We start from the raw sequence: 17,648 nt of genomic DNA, 5'->3' as shown, positions 1-17,648 counted from the left end.
ACATGACGTGCGGACCAGGAAGCGCCGGGAGCTCCCTCCTTCCTCGCCGCCGCAGCATCCTCATCCTCGCCGCAGCCTGGGGGTCACCAGGAGGATGGCAAGTCCCTGGCCCCCAGCCCGGCTGGGGCCCCGGCTAGGAAAACACAGCAAAAATTGCTTTATTTGAGCAGCCGCCCTCCGGTGCAGCAGCAGGGCTGTTTGGGGGTTTTGTTTTGTTTTCTTTTTTTCTCGCTGCCTCTCTGGCCGCGCGGCGGGGCGGCGCGATGTTCAGCCGCTCGGGGTACCAGGCTCTGCCCCTGGGGGATTTCGACCGCTTCCAGCAGTCCAGCATCGGGCTCTACGGTGCCCAGAAGGGCTTCTTCTCCTTTGGGGCCAAGCAGGACCCCCTGGGACCTGCTGGGAATGGTGCAGGTGAGCCCAGAGCTTAGAGGGGAGGTGCTGCCTTCCTGTATATTGGGGTTTCTCTGTAGGGTGTCGCTCTGGCTGTCTGGCTGCCCTCACGCTGCTGCCTCCCCTGGGGTGTAGGGAGAGGCACGGCTGGGGTGTGCTGGTGGGGAAGGGGGTGTCGGAGCGGGTGCACATCCCCTGCTGCCCCCCTCAGAGTCCTCCCAGGGCTGGCTGTCCTGGATCTGCCACGGCATCATCACCTCCCTGGTCTTCCTGCTGATGGTCATCACCTTCCCCATCTCGGGCTGGTTCGCCTTGAAGGTAAGGAGCGGGGTGGTGACCCGTCCTCTGCAGGGTGCACAACTAGTTCCTGGCACGGCCTGGGTTTGTCCTTCTGCCCTGGTCCACATTTTCCCTTCCCAGATCGTGCCCGCCTACGAGCGAATGATCATTTTCCGCCTGGGCCGCATCCGGGCACCGCAGGGACCCGGCGTGGTCCTGCTGCTGCCCTTCATTGATCATTGGCAGCGTGTGGACCTGAGGACCAGGGCCTTCAACGTGCCCCCCTGCAAGGTGAGCTGCCCTCGAGACATCCCCAAAACACCCGGAGAGGCTGGGTTTTCACGTTGTGCTGCCCACAGCGTTCATTTTCTCCACCCTCGTGAGGGGAATCATGGGGATCCCCACCCAGGATCCCTACCCTGCCTGGGGCTGGAAAGCTCCCTTTGACCTTGCACACCTTGTTCAACGCATGTTGAACATCTCAAAGACATCAACCCCTATCCAGATGTCTCCTAATAACAGCTGGAAGCTGGCTTTGATATTCGGATTAGCCCAAACATCACCATTTGGGTTGGGTTTGTCCCTTATCACCCTCTTATTAAAGGGATCTAGAGCCGGTTCCTGGCTCTCGGGCTCTTGGGCTGGGCTATGGGGTGGGGAAGGGGAGAGATCCTGAGTCCCTGTGCCCAGCTGATCTCCAAGGACGGCGCGGTGATCTCCATGGGTGCCGACGTCCAGTTCCGCGTGTGGGACCCGGTGCTGTCCGTGCTGGTGGTGAAGGACCTCGTGGCGGCCACCCGCATGACGGCGCAGAACGCCATGACCAAGGCGCTGGGGAAGAAGAGCCTGCGGGAGATCCACGCCGAGAGGCTGCGCATCGGGGAGCAGCTGCTGGTGAGGAGAGCCCTGGCCCGGCTCGGCCCTGAGCGCGTGGGGTGGGAATGATGCGGAGAAGCCGGCGTGTCCAATTCCACCATGAAGATGTCTGGGGGAGGGCTGCAAGTGGGAAAGGATTTTGGGGAGGGAAGCAGGGTGGAAGGGCAGTGTCTGCTTCCCACCGTGGGCCAGGGCAAGACCTTTTGGGTTAAACATCTACAAAATAGGATCTAAAAGGGAGTTGGAGTGATATGGTGGTATCTCGGGGGTCTCTGGGGAGAGATGTGCTGCCTGGTGGACCACTGTGGACACAGGTCAGGCCAAGAGCTTGTGGGTTAAACATCTACAAAGGATCTAAAAGAGGGTTGGAGTGATATGGTGGCATCTTTGGGGTCTCTGGGGTGGTCTGGTGGAGCCCTGTGCCAGCCCGTGGGGACCAGGGGAGCAGACTGGGAGGGAGCCATGGAAAGAGAACCCACCAGAGCCGCCCTCGTCCCAGCTCCTCGGGCCCAGGAGAGCCCCTGGAGGAGCAGGGCTGCGTGTGAGAGCGGCCAGATTGGAGGAGGTGGCCTGGTGAGCCTGGCCCACCACCCTGAGCCCAAAACCAGGGGTAGCAGAAGCACAAAGGAGCCATGAGACGCTGCGGTAGGTGGTCTCCCCGCTCCCTTCCCTTCTTCCTGGCTCTGCAGCTGGACATCAATGACATGACCAAGTCCTGGGGCCTGGAGGTGGACCGCGTGGAGCTGACCATGGAGGCCGTGCTGCAGCCCCCCCGCGAGACCCCTGCTGGACCTCCGGCCGCCGCACCCCCGGTGCCCGGGCTGGAGGGCACCGCACAGCAGCTGGCTGCCCACTTCTTCGGCAGCACCCTGGCGCTGGCCGGCAGTGTGCCTGGCACCCCGGAGGCAGGTGAGGAGACTGGGAGCACCTCTTCTTTTCCCTGGGGTTGTACCCGCTGCATGCCCCGTTTTAATGAGAAGGGGCTGGGGAGAGGAGGAGAGGATCTGCGGGAGCTTGGGTTTGGTGCAGGGAGCTTGGAAGGAACAGAGGGCAAGCTGGGGAAGTGACGGGGAGATTTTTTCTCCGTGTGCTTTGAGTCATGGGGTGAAGACAGGCAGGAGGTATGAGGACAGACATGTCTCTTCAGGCCCCTTCTTATTCCTAATACTGAAAAAATGTGCCCCACAGTTGCTGTTCAACTATCTGTTCCGTTTCTTTGGGTATTTAGGCTCCAGGAGGAGCAGCATGAGTAGGGAAACGAGAACCGACGGGGGTGGGAGGAGGAAGAGGCATGCTGACCCATTTTTCGGAAACCCAACGCCAATCTGTGCCCTGGGAAAGGCCTTTTGGGAACCTTTCCCAGCCGCTTGATAACAGGGATTGAGCCACCCATTGCAGACAGAGGAGCGGGCAGTAGGAATGGGCAAAAGGCTGTTTTCCTCCTCCTGCTTAGCTGGAAAACCACTGGATAAATGGGTTTCTCTGCTCTGTGGGGACCAGCAAAGCTCGCCACCCAGAGGTGTCCCCTCTTGTGCCCCTCTGTCCCCAGCAGACAGCGTGGAGACAGTGAGTGAGGTGGAGCCTGCCGGCGCTCCCCACCTTGCCGCCGGCGCCCGGAGGACGCCGAGTGCAGACGAGCTGCTGGCGGCGGTGGAGCCCGTCCTCTGCGAGGGCCTGGTGGGCCAGGTGGGAGCATCCTTCCAGGTGGACATCGCCCTGCCCAGCGGCGCCCGCAGCTCCTACTTCATCGATCTCTCCTCAGGTCACTGCTCCTCGGGGTCGTGCGGTGCATTTGGGAGGGTTTCTGGTGCCCCCGCAACCCCACTGAGCTCAGGGCGAGGGGGTTCGTGCTCCTTGGAAGTGCAAAGTGTCCTCTGGTTTGGGTTAAACATGCTGGTTTTCCTTCAGAAAGAGACCACCGGTAGAAAACCGGCAGCCAGGTCTCCTGGTGGCTGGCGAAGTGGGATGGATCAGGGGCTGGTGGCCCTTGTCTGCCACCAGCCCTGAGGAGGACACGTGTGGGCAGCACCACAGCCACGCTGGCTTTGGCACCTCATCCATCCCCCACGGGCACCACCGGTGGTTTTTCTGGTGGCCACGGCCAAAGCAGGACAGGGCTGGGAGGCAGACCGCTGGAACAGGACATCAGTGGAGCAGTGCAGGAGACATTTGTCTTCAGCAAGGACTGCTGCCTCCAAATTCCCCCTGCCAGCCCCTTGTCTGCCACGTGGCCAGACTCAATCCCTGTGGAATGATGGGGAAAATGCCAGCAGGCAAGGCTGGATCCCAAATCTCCCCGCTTCTCCCCCCCTGCAGGCAGCGGGCGGGCTGGCCGCGGCGTCCCCCAGGGCAGCCCCGATGTCGTTCTGGAGCTGGCGGAGAAGGACCTGCAGGACCTGGTCCTGGGCGAGCTGCGCCCCCTGAGCGCCTACATGAGCGGGCGGCTGCAGGTGAGGGGCGACCTGCACCTTGCCCTGAAGCTGGAGGAGCTCTTCAAGGCAATGAAGCAACGCAGATAGAGCGTGGCGGCGTGCATGTGTCTTGGTCGGGGCGGAACGCAGGACCCCAACGTTTTGGGGGAGCGCCCTGGAGCCCCTGCTGCCTTCCCCAGGGAGCTGGCAGGAGGCAGGAGAAGACCCGAGCAGGGAAACTGAGGCAGCAAAAGCTTCACCTCCTCAGCTGAGCTCCGCTGCCAGCCCTTATCCATGTTTTCACCCCACGTTACTGGGCAGGAACCAGTTGGTGCCCCAGCTCGGGGACGCTGCGGCCGAGTTTTGGGCTGAGTTTGGGGGTGTTTTGGGGAACGCCCAGCCCGGAGGTGGCCGGGCCCTGTGCTAAGTGACCGCGCTAACTTGTGCTTCAACGTGCTTTTGCATGCGTGCCGTGAGGTCTGTCCGGGGGGGGGGGGGGGGGGGGGGGTGCACTGTATATAGGCGTACACAGATATCTATTTATTTTGTAAGCTTCCTTTCTATCACCTCCAGATGGACAATAAAGCTGGTCTGGAGGCAGCGATGGGCTGATGAATTCTGCGGGCAGGATTTGGGCCAGTTGTGCTCCTCTGCCCGCCCTGCTGTAACCCGTTGTGCCTCAGTTTCCCCAGGGGAGCTGATGCCAGTGGGGGATGCTGCATGGGAGGTGTCATGGGCTCCATCTCACCATGCAAACACCCAAAGTCCTACCAAGAGTCTCTCTGGGGATGCTCAGCTCCCCTCCAGCACCCAACATTTCGGACTCCGGGCAGCCTCAGCCAGCCCCGGAGCGTTTTGCAGGACCAGCAGGATGAGGCTGACCGGTGGCATTGAAAACCGAGACATTTCACACCAAATCACCTGCTAAATCTCTTCCTCAAAGTTTGGGGCTGTGTGGCACCAAGCAGACTGGGGGGCTCCCCGCCTAGCCAAAGGCTCGATTGGCCTCGTTCTTCCTTCCTTGGGCTAAATTTTGGGGACTGGCAGGAAAATATCCCCTCTCTGGGGGTCATCCCCTCTTTGGAGGTCGTTCCCTGTTGGTGGTGGTCCCCTCTTTGGTGGTGTCCCCCCCCTTGGTGGCAGTCCCATAGCTGCCAGCGGCTGCTCCCGGCGCATCGCTGGAAGTTTGGTGGGATGGATGGGAAGCAGGGCGCAGCCCCCCCCAGGACAAAGAGGGCCATGGCGATGCTCTGCAGAGCTTCACGTCCCCTCCAGGCTCGCTCTCCCCCAGGAAAAGCCCCTTTGGTGCCGGAGCCCTTCCCGCCAGCCATCAGCAGAGGGCTCTGCGCTGCTGGCCTGCCCACCCCGAAGGTGGAGCCTGGTTCCAGCGCAGGAGAAATCGAAAGTGGGCAGCAGCAGAAGGAGCAGAAGCAACAGAAACCAAAGGGAGGCTCGGTGGCGAGCTGGGGGTTCCTCACCCCACCATGGCCAGCCCCGACCAGGTGAGCCCCCAGGCAGCGTCAGGCTGCTGCAAGGGATGGGGAGGAAGGGAGGATGCTGGAGACCACGGGGTGGAGAGGCTGTTGAGGAGAGGGAGGATGTCAGCCTCGGCTGGGAGGCCAGGATGGAGGACAGCCGGGCTGGGAAGGGGGCAAGAGGGGAGCTGGGATGGGGGGGAAAGAGGCTGGGGGTGCTGGGAAGTGCTGTGTCCCGGCAGGCTCCGGAATGTTTCATTGCGTGCCTCCACGGACTTGGTTTGGAGGCTGGAGGCTGGGTTTGGGGGCTGGAGGCTGGGTTTCCCGCTCCCCACCCCATCTCTCCTCCGCCCCGTGGGGTGCCGGGGTCCCCCTGTGCAAAAAATTGTGGCATGGCCAGAGGGAAGCGGGAAGCACCACGCTCCTCCTTCCTCGAGCTGCGGTTTGTGAAGTTGGCAGAGTGCTCAGCGGCCTCGCCTCTTCCCTCTTCCTCCCTCCCCAAGCAACAGCAGCAGCAGCAGGAGGAGGAGGAGGATTTCCAGTTCGTCCTCTGCGAGGGCTGCCGGCAGGAATCGCCCAGCCTCAAGCTCCTCACCTGCCTGCACACCCTGTGCCTGGGCTGCCTGAGCGAGAACAAGCCCGTGGGGCAGTGCCCCGTGTGCCAGGCGGCCATCCCGCAGGCCAACGGCATCCCCGACGTGGACAATGTGCTCTTCGCCAGCCTGCAGGCCAGGCTCCGCGTCTACCGCAGGATCGTCGGCGGGGCCGAGCTGCTCTGTGACAACTGCAAGAAGGAGGGCGAGTACTGGTGCTCCGAGTGTGAGGAGTTCCTGTGCACCACCTGCTTCGAGGCCCACCAGCGCTACCTGAAGCGGGAGAGCCACGAGGCCAAGAGGGTGAAGGACATCAGGGCGGGGGCGCTGAAGGATTTCCTCGAGGGCGCCAAGAGGACCGGCAGCTTGTCCTGCTCCAACCCCACCCACAAGAACCAGACCCTAAGGTAGGTCTCCCAACACGCTTGGTTTCATGTCACCAAGCTCTTTGGTGGCCCTCTGCTGTCGCCATTGGCACCGGCTCCCCGAGATGGGAGGGAGGGTGAGCTCTGGGGAATGGGGGGAAGGTTTGATGGGGAAGGTGGTGATGGGACGGGGGAGGGCAGGGGACGAGGCTGCTGTGGAGCCCAGGAGGAAGGCGGCTTGTTTGGGCAGGAGGAAAGGGTCTGGCTGGTGGTGCTGGACCAGCCTGGGTGGGGGTTAGGGGTAAGGAGTCCCCCATACGGCTACGGGCACGATGCAGGACAAGGTTCAAACGCCCCCACGGAAAAGTTCTCGAAAAGTTCTTTCTTCGTCCCGGGCCACGCTCTAACCACTCGCTCCACCTGCGCTTGGCCCACAGCATCTACTGCAAGAAGTGTGAGAAGCCGGTGTGCTGCATCTGCGCCCTGCTGGACACGCAGCACGCCGGGCAGCACTGCGACATCGGCGCCGAGATCCAGCGGCGGCAGGAGGAGCTGGCGGCCGCCGGCCGGGAGCTGGCGCGCCGGCGGGGCGGCTTCGAGGCGTCGCGCGCGGCGCTGCAGGAGGAGGCCGCCCGGCTGGAGGCGGCGAGCGGCGAGACGCGGGAGCTGATCCGGCAGCGCGTGGAGCAGCTGGTGCGGCTGGTGCGGCGCGAGGAGGACGAGCTGCTGGGGCTGGTGGAGCGGCGGCAGGAGCAGGGCCGGCGGGAGCTGGCGGGGGAGCTGCGGCGCGTGGAGGGCGTGCTGCGGCGGATGGAGGCGGGCGAGCGGCTGGTGGAGAAGATGAGGCTGTACGCCACGGAGCAGGAGGTGATGGACATGCAGCCCTTCGTCAAGGAGGCGCTGCAGGAGCTGCAGCAGCTGCAGCCAGCGGCGGCCGGGGGCCGAGCGCAGCACGGGGACTTCGCCGAGTGCCGCGCCAGGCTGCAGGCGCTGGCCGAGCGCGTCGAGGGGCACGCAGGTGAGGACGTGCGGAGGCTGGGGGGAGGCTGGAAGCGGGGCTGAAGGTCAAAACCCTGCAGGAGCCAGAGTTTTCCCTGGGTTTCAAGTCTCCTTCTGTGACCTGACGGACACTTGCTCTTGGGGCGTGCTGCCGTCCCCTGGATGCAATTGTAACGGGAGGGCTGGGACCGAGCCGTGCCGTGGGCTAAGGGAGGTTTGTGGCACCCGGACGCGTGGCACACGGAGCAGAGGCTGACAGGGAGGCTGGCGTGGGCAGAGGGGAGGTGGGCAGGACTGGGTCACCTCGGCACCCTCTCAGAGCTGTGCCTGCATGTGCAGGTGTCACGTCTGTCCCCGGGTCCTGCCCACCTCCATCCTGCTTGGCCTTGCTCAACGTGGGCTGCTCAGGGCAATCCGGGGCAGTGATTCCCCCTCTGTTTGCTGCCTTGGGACGGCACATCCGACCGGGAGGGTGAAAGGCTTCCAGTGACACCTGGGCTGGCCACCGGTGGGTTTTCCCAGGTGTTCCCCGAGCTTTCCAGGCAGGATGTGGTGCTTTGGGAACGGCAGAGGCCGTTGCATCCATGGTGTGTGCAGAGATGGAGCCAGGCGCGGTCAGGAGGTGTCAGCATCCCTCCTGCAAATGGGGGGAGAACAAGGGACGTTTGTGGGGTTTTCCACTCCATCCCCTTGCTGCTGTCAGGGCCGATGCCATTCAGACCTGGGCTGTGTCCTCTTTGGCTAGCCGTGGGCTTCCACAACTGAGCTCCCTAGGGCTGGAGCTTGTGGTTTCCTGGGGATAAGCTGCCTCCCACCCTGCTCCTTGCGTCTCCCCCCATGGTAGGCAGCACCCCTCCACCTCCCCTCACCAGAGCAGCCTGGCAGCACCGCCTGACGCCCCTCTCCTGCTCCCTTCAGCCCCCGTCCCCATGGCAGGTACCTCTGCTCCCCGTTGGGACGCCCCATCTGAAGATGACAGCACCCCAAGCCTCAGCCTCCTGCCTCAGCCTCCTGGGGACATGTGTCCCGGCCAGGGAGGGGACACGTCCCTCGAGCAGAGGGATGAAGAAGCGGAGGAAGGCTTGGCGTCACCTCGTGGGACCCGTGGGGACACCGCGCCTCTCCCCAGGACCCTCCAGGCCTCCCCACAGGAAGATTTCGGCTCCTGGGCCAGGTCACACGCGCAGCAGGCCACCGAGCTCCTGCGGGTCACCTCCTGCTTGCTGCGGGCTCACTGCAGGTCCAACAAGCACCTGGCGGCCCTGTCCCGGGGCGTGAGGTCCATGTCCCGCTCCCTGGGTGCCCTCGCCTCCACCGTGGGGACAATGCTGCAGCCGTGCTGCAGCCCCCCGGCCGTGCCCACCCCGCCGCAGGACCCCCAAAACCTGGACTGGCCGATGCTCCCTTCTGACCTGCTGGAGCTGTTCCCCTCCAGCGCCCTGCAGGGGGATGAGACCACCCCAGGTCCCGCAGCATCTCCCCCTGCCTCTGAGCCCCCTGCCAGCCCCCCGAGGTCTGCGTCCCCCAAGGAACGCCCCCTTAGGGGCAAGCGTGGCTGGAAGCCCACCAGCAGCCCCAGGAAGAGGAGGAAGAAGTGACAAGAAGTGACATGCCCGTTGTGGCACCGTCATGATGCTCAGCACCGGCACTCCGAGCAAGGAGGGGTGCAAGGAGCCTCGTTTGCAAGAGGGAGATGCTCGGTTTGCAAACCACAACGCTTGCGCCAGGCTGCGGCTGCTCGGAAGCCCCACTACGTGTCCCCCCAGGGACCAAGCTCTCCGTCTCGCTTTGCTGTGCCAATAAAGTCCTCCTGGGCTGAACTTTTGTCTCTTGCTGGTGTCGCAGCCTGGAGGGGCCCTCCTGAGACCGGGGGCCTGGGGCTACCCAAACCACGCCCCGCTTCTCCACCAGGGGTTTGAACAGGACCACGGCAGCCTTCTGCCAAAGCCACAGGAGCCCTGGGAACACCAGGCTGGGGTTGGCAGGGTGGCATGCCCCAAGCTGCCAAATCGTGTTAACTTCTCACTGCATGATGCTACTAACAGTCTTTTTCCCTTCCCAGCATGTGCAGGCACCTCCACAAGCTGCAAACCCAGAGGGGAAAGGGTTTAATGCCAGGGTGGGCAGCAGGGCGAGCAGGCAATGCTCCAACCCAGCCTGCAGCCTCGCTGCTTGAACTTGGCCTCTGTAGCATCTCCTGGTGGGGCTTGGGGTTACCCACAGCTCCAGCGTCCCCGTGGCCACCTGCACCTTCTGCACCTCCAGCCCTGCTCGCTCTCAACATGCTGTTTTTGTTCTTTCAGAAGCTGCCCCTGCTCCAGCCACAGAAAACTCCCACCAGGTGAGGCTTTCTGCTCGTGTTGTGCCAGGATTTCATCTGGGGCTACCTTTGCTTGAGCATTTGCCTGCTGCTTTCCCACTGTCCCCACCTGTCTTGCTTTGAAAGGAGAGCTGGGCTGCAGAGCCACCCTGGTGCGAGCTCTCTGCTGGTTTCCAGTCCCACCCCCGGACTGGGACTGGTCTAGCATCACCACGCACAGCCCAGAGGAGTCCTGCCCTGGGGATTTGGGGTGGGACTTGGGCAGGGGAGCGTGGTGCCAGTATCGGGACGTGGTGCTGGGCACAGGGCAGCAGAACCTGTCTGGGCAAGATGAATGTTTGCTTTGGGCAGGGACACATGGGGCTGGGAACCAGCTGGAGGATGGCACCATCAGCCATAAATTGCCTCTGAGGCACCAACGGCCATGAATTACACTTCCAGGAAGAAGTTCCTTCCCTGTGCCATGCTAGCTCTCCAGCTCATGCCCCTTGCCACCACTGCATGCTCTCCATATTCCCAAAATAGGAATCCTCTGCTCTGCCTCATCTCGCCCCCTCCGCAAGCCCTTCCAAAGCCCAGGACCTCCCTCCCCATACACACAAATCTCCAAGCACCAATCTGCCACCCTCCCACATCCTACTCATTGCTCCCACCTCTGTCCCTTGCCCCGTGTCCTCTTTTGGTCCCCACGTGGAGCCATCACAGTCCCAGGCTGGTATAATGGGCAGATGTTTGCTCACCCAAGCAAGGTGCGTGGTGGGACCTGCACTCACACAACATCTCACCTGCCTTGGGGTCATTACCTTGAGGTCATTACCTTGGGTTCAAACGAGTGGCCAGAGGTGGCAAGGCTTGAGGATCTTCAGTCCTTCCCTCAGACCTCTGCATTGGCCAAGGACCAAAATGTCCATCCTGAGCATGTAGGGATGATCACCGGGCTCTGCTTTGCCTACGTAGGCCCCCTCTACCTCCACCCCTGCCAAGAGGAAGAAGGACAAGAACACCAACACGCTGCCGTCACCAGTGAAGGTGATGAAGGTTGAAGAGGACGACAATGAATGGAACGTGCTGGTGGGGCCGCAGAGGCCAAGCTGTGAGGAGCAGCCTGGGACCAGCTTTTTGGCACCCGCCATGGACGACGGCCTGCTGGAAGGCGTGCTGGATAGCAACAATGGGCTCTGCAACATGGGTAAGCGGTGTGCCTGAGGCTCTTCGTGTCCTGAGCAATGAAGCCACAGGTGGAATTTTCCACCGTGGTGTATTTTTTATCTGTGGCTTGAGGGGGTGTCTGTTCGAACTCATGGGCACGTCTTTCCTACCCCGGCAGATAGCAATAATCACAGCTTGGAGAGTGCTGAAGAGGACAGCGTGGATGAGGAGTCCAAGGTGAGTGCAGCTTTCCGTGCTCAGCCATGCGTTGCTCACTAAGCCATGGAGACTGCACCACTTGGTGCTTCCAGACCCCCAGGGCCATCCCAAAATCCCCTGGCAAGGAACTCTTCACTCCCGAGCACCAAAATACCTCTGTCAAAACCCTTCAGCTCTTTGGTAGCCCCAACTTTTCTGCCACCTTTGAGCAGAAAGCCAGTTAGGAAGAGTTCAGGCGGGCCACCCCCTATGGACACATCATGTTGGTCTGGGGTGCTGGAGGAGGCAAGTCTTCATGACCAGCTGGAGGGGCTTCTTACACCCCGAGGGCTCCAGCAGGCAGTTTGAATACATTTCTGGGCTTTGGTAACCTCCAGGACAAGTCAGCACCCAGAGCTGCAACCCCAGTTCTCCTTGAGACATTTGGTAAGAGCTAATTTTTGCTCCTCCAGGACTCCAGCCTACTGGATGGTCTCAGTAACATGCTCGATGACAGCACCAGCGAAGAGTACCTGGGCTTCCCCATCCGCCTCCAGAACACAATGGACACGAGACAAGGGTCCCTGGTCTTCTTTGACGTTAAGATTTTGAGTAAGATCCTAACTGGGGACGCCTTCTGCAGCGAGTGTGCCATGTCGAAGATGGTTTCAATCCCAGCTGCTGGCAGTATCTCTGTGGTTTTTTTTGGGTGGGGGGAAGTTTAGGCATTTCCACCCTGGCCTTTGGGGTTACCCACAGGTTACCATAGGAGAGAGGACAATCTCTCGAGCCCCTAACAGGCCTTGCTGTTGTGTTTTGAGACAGTTGGAGGGCTGGGAGAAGCACGAAACCCATAGGGCCATGGGGAGACTCCTCTGAGATGGCTAAGCCCTGTGCTGTTGCATCTTCCACTTGAAAATGTGGGTCCCCTGCTTCTTCCCATGGGCCAGTCTCTTTTGGGCAAGGTGGATTTTACTTCCCAAGCCCCTCTCCTTAGTCCACCCTCCAAGACCTGTAGGAGCCCTCACGTTCGTGGTGTGAGGCTGATCCAGAAGCTGAGGGTGGAGGTGGACAAAAGGATGGATCACTCATCCTCCCGCTGCTGTCGAGGCTGTTAGAGCAACTCAATCTGTTTTATTTCCCTACCGAGTAAGACTAATTCTGCTTTTCCTTCATTTCTCCTCACTCTCTTCCCTCGGGTCTTCTCCAGAAAATGAGATCATCCAGATGGCAGTGGTCGACAGGGAGCAGATATTGCCAGTCCTCATCCAGCCAGTGAAATGTTTGCCCAGCCTGATGGCCAAAAACAGCGTCTGCGAGGTCGGCATGAGGAATCTACTTAGCCACCTCCACGCCATCCACAGGCCCATCCTGGGTGGGTTCGGGCTCTGCTCGCTGCCGCTTCCCACCCTCCTGGAGGCTCTGACGGTTCTGGGCAAGAGCGAGGAGTTCAGCTCTGCCGTGTACGGCTTCCTGGACATCCTGCCCCTGATAAAGGAGGAGGTCCCCGAGAGGGACAACTACAGGCTGAAGAACTTGGCCAGCAGTTACCTGTGGCGGGACCTCAGTGACCACAGCGCCATGGAGAACGCCAGGGCTGTGAAGGACCTGTGCGAGGTGCTGGATGTCGACCTGGTGAAGAAACCCAGGCTGATCCTCAGCCATGCCAGCCTGGGGTGCTTGGCCTCCCTCCAGCCCCTGCTGGAGCAGAAGCTCCTCACCAAGGCGTCAGCCCAAAGGTTGGCCACGTGCAACGTCGGCCTCTGCGAGCTGTGGTCCTGCCACCGGCGCGACCCCGGGAAGGGTCTCCAGAAGCTGCGTGGTCTGGTCAACGCTCACCGGCACGGCTCCGAAAAGAAAGTCTGCAACCTGAGCAAGGTCAAGGTCTACTTCCAGCGCCAGCAGGATGAAAGCCGTGAGACCCCGGCGGGCAGCGATGTGCCGAAAGATGTAAAAAACAAGGAAAACTACTGAAAGTTGGCGGTGCCCTGCGGTCCGACAACCCGGCTCATGCGCAGCGAGCCCTGCAGGCTCATGTCCCTGGTTTTACCTCCGATGTTTCCTTGCCTGGTGGCTCTGGTCCTGGCCCTGATCCTGACATCTTGCCGTGCCCTCGCGTCCCCTCTGGGTTCACCAGACTGTCGGGGGAGCTTTCCAAACGCTTTCTTGGGGACAGGTGCTGCTGCCCAGAGCATCCGGCTGCAGATGAAATAAATCATTTCTCTATTTTGAAGTGTGTCACAAATACCTTGCCTCCGCTCCCCGATCCCTCAACGCCCCCCGGCGAGCACCGAGGGTCCCCTGGGGCCAGGAGCAAAGCCCCGAGCTGCCCCCAGCGCCCTGCTGCGCAGAGCCACCCTCGTTCTCCTCCTCGATTTATGGCCTCCAGCACGAGGACCTGGCCTCCTCCCTCTCAGGGACGCCTCATTTCTAATAAAAGCGTTATGATTCCTAATAATGATTATTCTACTCGGTGTTTTGGTACCGCTCATCCCAGCACCGGTCCTGCCCGGGAAGTGGGATGGGTCTGTTCAGGGAGGGGTTAAACAAACATTTTCATCCCTTTTGCTAAAATCCCGGAGGGTATGCGGCTTGGAGGGAGGATGCCACCGTGTGGAGGCTCGTCCTGCAGCAGCACGGACGTGGTTTCGGCTGGGAGGTGGGCTATGGGCTTCACGATCCCCCCGGATCCTGGAGGCTGTCCAATGCCCCAGGACTCCCAGAGCTTTTTGGGACATGCCCCTCCCCAGGAAATGCAGGAGTTTTTTCTTTTCCTTTTATTATTCCACCTGATTCGAGATAAAATGTCCTCTTCTCCTTCCTGGCCCCAAATCACCTTTTCTTGGGTAAAGAGCCAGCCGTGAATCCCTCGTGCCCTGGAGACCCCCAATTGCCCTTGACACGAGCAGCTCCACAAGGATCATTGCAGGGCTGAAGGAGCTGGGACAGGGACAAGTTTGGGGACCTGAAGAGAGGGCAGATGACACCTCCTTCCCACCCCAGAGTCCCCCACAGCACAAGGACCCCATTCTCTGGAGGTGGGACTCATCTCTTGGTAGGGCTGGTTATCACCAGACAAGGCATACAAACCTCCAGCTGGCCAAGATCCAACACCTCTTCTTTGGCAAGGGACCCAGCAGCTCGTTAGCTAATTAGCACCCACCGGGATGGGCTCCCCAGGGATCCAGCTGCTCTCACCTGCTGCCAATCGCCCTTGACAGGAGACGAGGGCCACAAAAGCCCCCGTGGCAGCTGATGCTTCTTGTGCTGGGTTCTGGTGGGCAGGATGAGGCCTGGGAGCAGCTTGGGGTTTGCTCTTTTATGCTGGCTGCTGGGGGAGGCAGCTGCTTACAACCCCTGGGGCTTCCTGAGAGGGGAGGCAGAGCTATGGGGGGCTCCTGCTGTGGGACAGCCCCCTAACTTCTCCCCATGGGCATGGGTGGACATCTCCCAGCTCCAGGCTGCTGCCCCCCTGCACCCCGTGGCTGTGCAGTGCCAGGAGGCACAGGTGGTGCTCACAGTGCACCGGGACCTCTTCGGCACTGGGCGCCTGGTCCGGGCTGGGGACCTGACCCTGGGCACGGCCAGCTGCCCAGCCACGGCCCAAAATGCTGCTGAGAACGTGGTGACCTTCGTGGCTGGGCTGCACGAGTGTGGCAGCACCCTCAGGGTAAGGATGGGGACTGGATCTTCTATCAGGGTGCTGCGTGCAGGGCAGGGATGCTGAGCGTTTGGGTATCCCCCTAAGGGCTTCAGGCTGGCTTTTCTCCTCCATCTCACAGCATTGAAGCCAGCCCTAGAAAGGCAGCAGCTGTCAGCCCTGTAAGTGCCTGCTGATAAAACCTGGTGGTTTTGTTAGCTAAGGGCAGGCTCCCTGCTGCTGCGATGCTCCGCTGCTTGCCAGTGGGCTAGAGCTGATGTAATGCTTGGTGAAGCCTGTCCTGCTTTGGCAGAGTGGTGTGGTTGGGCTTTAAAAGCTTAAAAGCCTTTCCCAGGAGCTGGAAATCTCATTCTGGTTTTAGGTGTGGCAGAAGCCATGCTGTCTGGGCTTGGGGGCCAGCTGTGGTGGTGCCTCAGCAGGGAAGGGCACAGACCAGGCAGAGGTTGGGTTTCTCCTGACAGATCTCCAAATCCTCCTGTGCGTGCTGTGGTCACCTCCTCCAGGGTGGTGGCAACATAGCCCAGGAGCCTCAGCAGCTGGTGCTGAGCTTAGGAGACCTCTGTGTGCTGCCAGCTGGTGCTAGAGCGTGGCATGATGCTGCCCCAAAGGAAATTATCTTTGGTCTCTCTCCTCTGGAGAGGCTTGGGGCCACCGGGGTGAGAAGCCAGCAGATACCTTCACTAAATCCACTTGAGCAAAGCCCCCTGGGGGACAGACCCTCCTTCTGGGAACATGGAAATGAGGGGGGGAAAAAAAAAATACCTTAAGCACATCTACATCCAGCTGTGCTGCTGGCCAGATGGTGCTGGGACAGGCGGGAGGATCCCTGCGGCAGCACAGGTGCTGCACAGCTGCTGGCGGCCGGAGGAAACCTCTCAGCACTGAGGAGCCAGGCTTCAATGTGCTGCTCCACTCAAGTAGCTGAAGGAAAAGGGCTCTTAATGGTGGATAATGCATCTCGTCTTTCCCCAGGTGACCCCTGATGCTCTAATCTACAGCACAACCTTAAATTACAGCCCAGTCCATGCAGGCAACCCCGTCATCATCCGCACCAGCCCTGCTGTGGTTCCCATCGAGTGCCACTACCCCAGGTGAGTTGATGTGGATGAATACCTCCCAAACCCTGCTGCCACGGAGCCTTCTAACCAGGGCATCCCTCTCCCCAGGAGAGCCAACGTGAGCAGCAGTGCCATCAAGCCCACCTGGGCACCTTTCCGCTCCACCGTGGCCTCAGAGCAGAAGCTGCTCTTCTCCCTGCGCCTGATGAGCGGTGGGTTTGCGGCCAGGGTCTCCTCGGGCAGGGTCCTTTGGAGTGGCCGGGCTTCCACTAGGTGGCACAGTTGGTGCTGGTTTTGCCCCGGGGCATGCTGGTGGCACATGGATGTTGTGCTTTTGGGGCCACCAGGCTTTGGCGCGATGAGGGTGGCCACCAGGGCTCCCTTGGGTGGGAGAGGAGAAGCACCAGGAGCCCCCCAGCTCCCCATTCACAAGAGCCTGCTCTGCTTCCAGATGACTGGAGTGTCGAGAGAGTCTCGGCCGTGTTTCAGCTGGGAGAGGTCCTGCACTTCCAAGCTGGGGTCGATGCAGAGAACCACGCGCCCCTGCGGCTTTTTGTGGACAGCTGTGTGGCTGCCCCGGCCCCGGAGAGGGGCTCCTCTCCCCAGTACGCCTTCATCGACTTCAGCGGGTATGAGCTGGCTGTGCATTGGGTAGGGACGCCTTTCCTCTTGGATTTCAGCAAGGAGAAACCCGCTGGCCTTGCCTTTTTGCCTAGGTGCCTGGTGGATGGGCAGCTGGATGATGCCACCTCAGGTTTCATATCCCCGAGGCCGCGGCCGGACGTGCTCCAGTTCGCAGTGGATGCGTTCAAGTTTGCAGCAGACTCCAGCAGCCTGGTAAATCCTCCCCGAAGGGAACCCCCCCCATCTGGCAGGGCACAGCTTGGCCCAAAACCACTTTCCCGAGGCAAATACCTCTCAGCGGGGTCACCCCGTGTTGCCACTTCTGGATTGTGGCCCAGGGCTCCCCTGGGGTGGTGGTGCTCTTTTTGGGGACTCCTCTAACAGTGCTGACCCCTTTTGCTCTGCTTTCCGCCCCAGATCTACATCACCTGTCACCTGAAGGCCTCCCTGGCCAACCGTGCTCCCGATGCCCTGAACAAGGCTTGCTCCTTTGACAAAGCCAGCAGCCTGTGAGTACCTGGGGGGCTCGGGGCCTCTCCTTGGGACCCCAAAGCGTGTGAGGTGTCCCTGATAAAGGGCGGGCTGGTCACCAGGCTCTCTTGTAGCTGGACGCCCGTGGAAGGCCCCCGGGATGTGTGCTCCTGCTGTGAGGGCCGGCGCTGCCCCTTGGGGGGGCTCTCCAGGAGGCTCCAGGCTCCCTCCCGCTGGCAAGGAGGACGCTCCCGGAGGGACCTCTCCTCCCAGCCCGGTAGGTTTATGGGGTTTTGCATCCCTCCTGGGCTCTGGCACTGCTGGGAGGGCTCGCTCTGAGCTGGGTGGCTGGAGCTTGGGGGAGCTAAACATCCAGAGGAGCTCACCGGAGCCCTGGTGTCCTCCCTTCCAGATCCCGTGGTGGAAGAAGAGGATGTCATGCTTGGCCCCCTGCTCATCCACAGCTGGCAGCATCCCAGCAGGGGCAGGATGCCCTCAGGAGGTAGGGTGAGGGCAGGGATGTAGGGCAGGCCATGGCAGGTCCCAGCTCTGCCCCTATAACGCCTCCCTGCTTCTCCTCCCCAGCTGCAGGAGGTCACCTGGGGCTGGTCCTGGGGCTGGCTGCGGTTTTTGGCTTGGTCGTCCTGATCCTGGCTGCTCTGGGAGCTCTGACTGCCTGCTGCCAGCCCAGCAATCCTGTCTGAGATGTTGTCAGCTTTTATGGCCTGTCTAATAAAGAGAAGTAAACCTGAAAGGCTGGGGTACTTCCTGGGATGGGG

General features: G+C 61.2%; 3 protein-coding genes across 5 annotated transcripts; all 3 read left to right on the top strand.

Moving 5' to 3' along the window:
• Positions 1-23: 23 nt before the first annotated feature.
• On the top strand, positions 24-4,555 carry STOML1 (stomatin like 1). 2 transcript variants are annotated; one of them, XM_035566714.2, is made up of 7 exons: positions 24-411; positions 602-708; positions 811-960; positions 1,360-1,563; positions 2,235-2,454; positions 3,098-3,307; positions 3,862-4,555. In XM_035566714.2, the coding sequence occupies exons 1-7, from the start codon at positions 264-266 to the stop codon at positions 4,062-4,064; spliced, it is 1,242 nt and encodes a 413-aa protein (XP_035422607.1). In that variant the 5' UTR covers positions 24-263; the 3' UTR covers positions 4,065-4,555. The 2 variants fall into 2 exon arrangements, with proteins under 2 accessions (XP_035422607.1, XP_035422606.1); XM_035566713.2 differs by having other exon boundaries at positions 3,095-3,307.
• Positions 4,556-5,335: 780 nt separating this feature from the next.
• LOC118258158 (protein PML-like) lies at positions 5,336-13,288 on the top strand. Of its 2 annotated transcripts, none has more exons than XM_035566783.2 (8): positions 5,336-5,458; positions 5,941-6,431; positions 6,827-7,407; positions 9,692-9,729; positions 10,666-10,897; positions 11,036-11,094; positions 11,529-11,667; positions 12,266-13,288. In XM_035566783.2, the coding sequence occupies exons 1-8, from the start codon at positions 5,441-5,443 to the stop codon at positions 13,027-13,029; spliced, it is 2,322 nt and encodes a 773-aa protein (XP_035422676.1). In that variant the 5' UTR covers positions 5,336-5,440; the 3' UTR covers positions 13,030-13,288. The 2 variants fall into 2 exon arrangements, with proteins under 2 accessions (XP_035422676.1, XP_035422675.1); XM_035566782.2 differs by having other exon boundaries at positions 5,935-6,431.
• Positions 13,289-14,536: 1,248 nt separating this feature from the next.
• On the top strand, positions 14,537-17,573 carry LOC118258166 (zona pellucida sperm-binding protein 3-like; the record flags this gene model as incomplete). Its single annotated transcript, XM_035566799.2, has 9 exons — positions 14,537-14,725; positions 15,689-15,807; positions 15,883-15,986; positions 16,226-16,403; positions 16,491-16,611; positions 16,816-16,907; positions 17,004-17,146; positions 17,282-17,371; positions 17,455-17,573. Coding segments are annotated over 9 exons (1,155 nt in total), but the record flags the coding sequence as incomplete, so codon positions are not given.
• Positions 17,574-17,648: the final 75 nt, after the last annotated feature.

This window comes from Cygnus atratus, chromosome 11 (genome assembly GCF_013377495.2).
Source record: "Cygnus atratus isolate AKBS03 ecotype Queensland, Australia chromosome 11, CAtr_DNAZoo_HiC_assembly, whole genome shotgun sequence".
Taxonomy (NCBI): Eukaryota; Metazoa; Chordata; class Aves; order Anseriformes; family Anatidae; genus Cygnus; species Cygnus atratus.
This window is presented reverse-complemented; position numbering and strand designations above follow the sequence as displayed.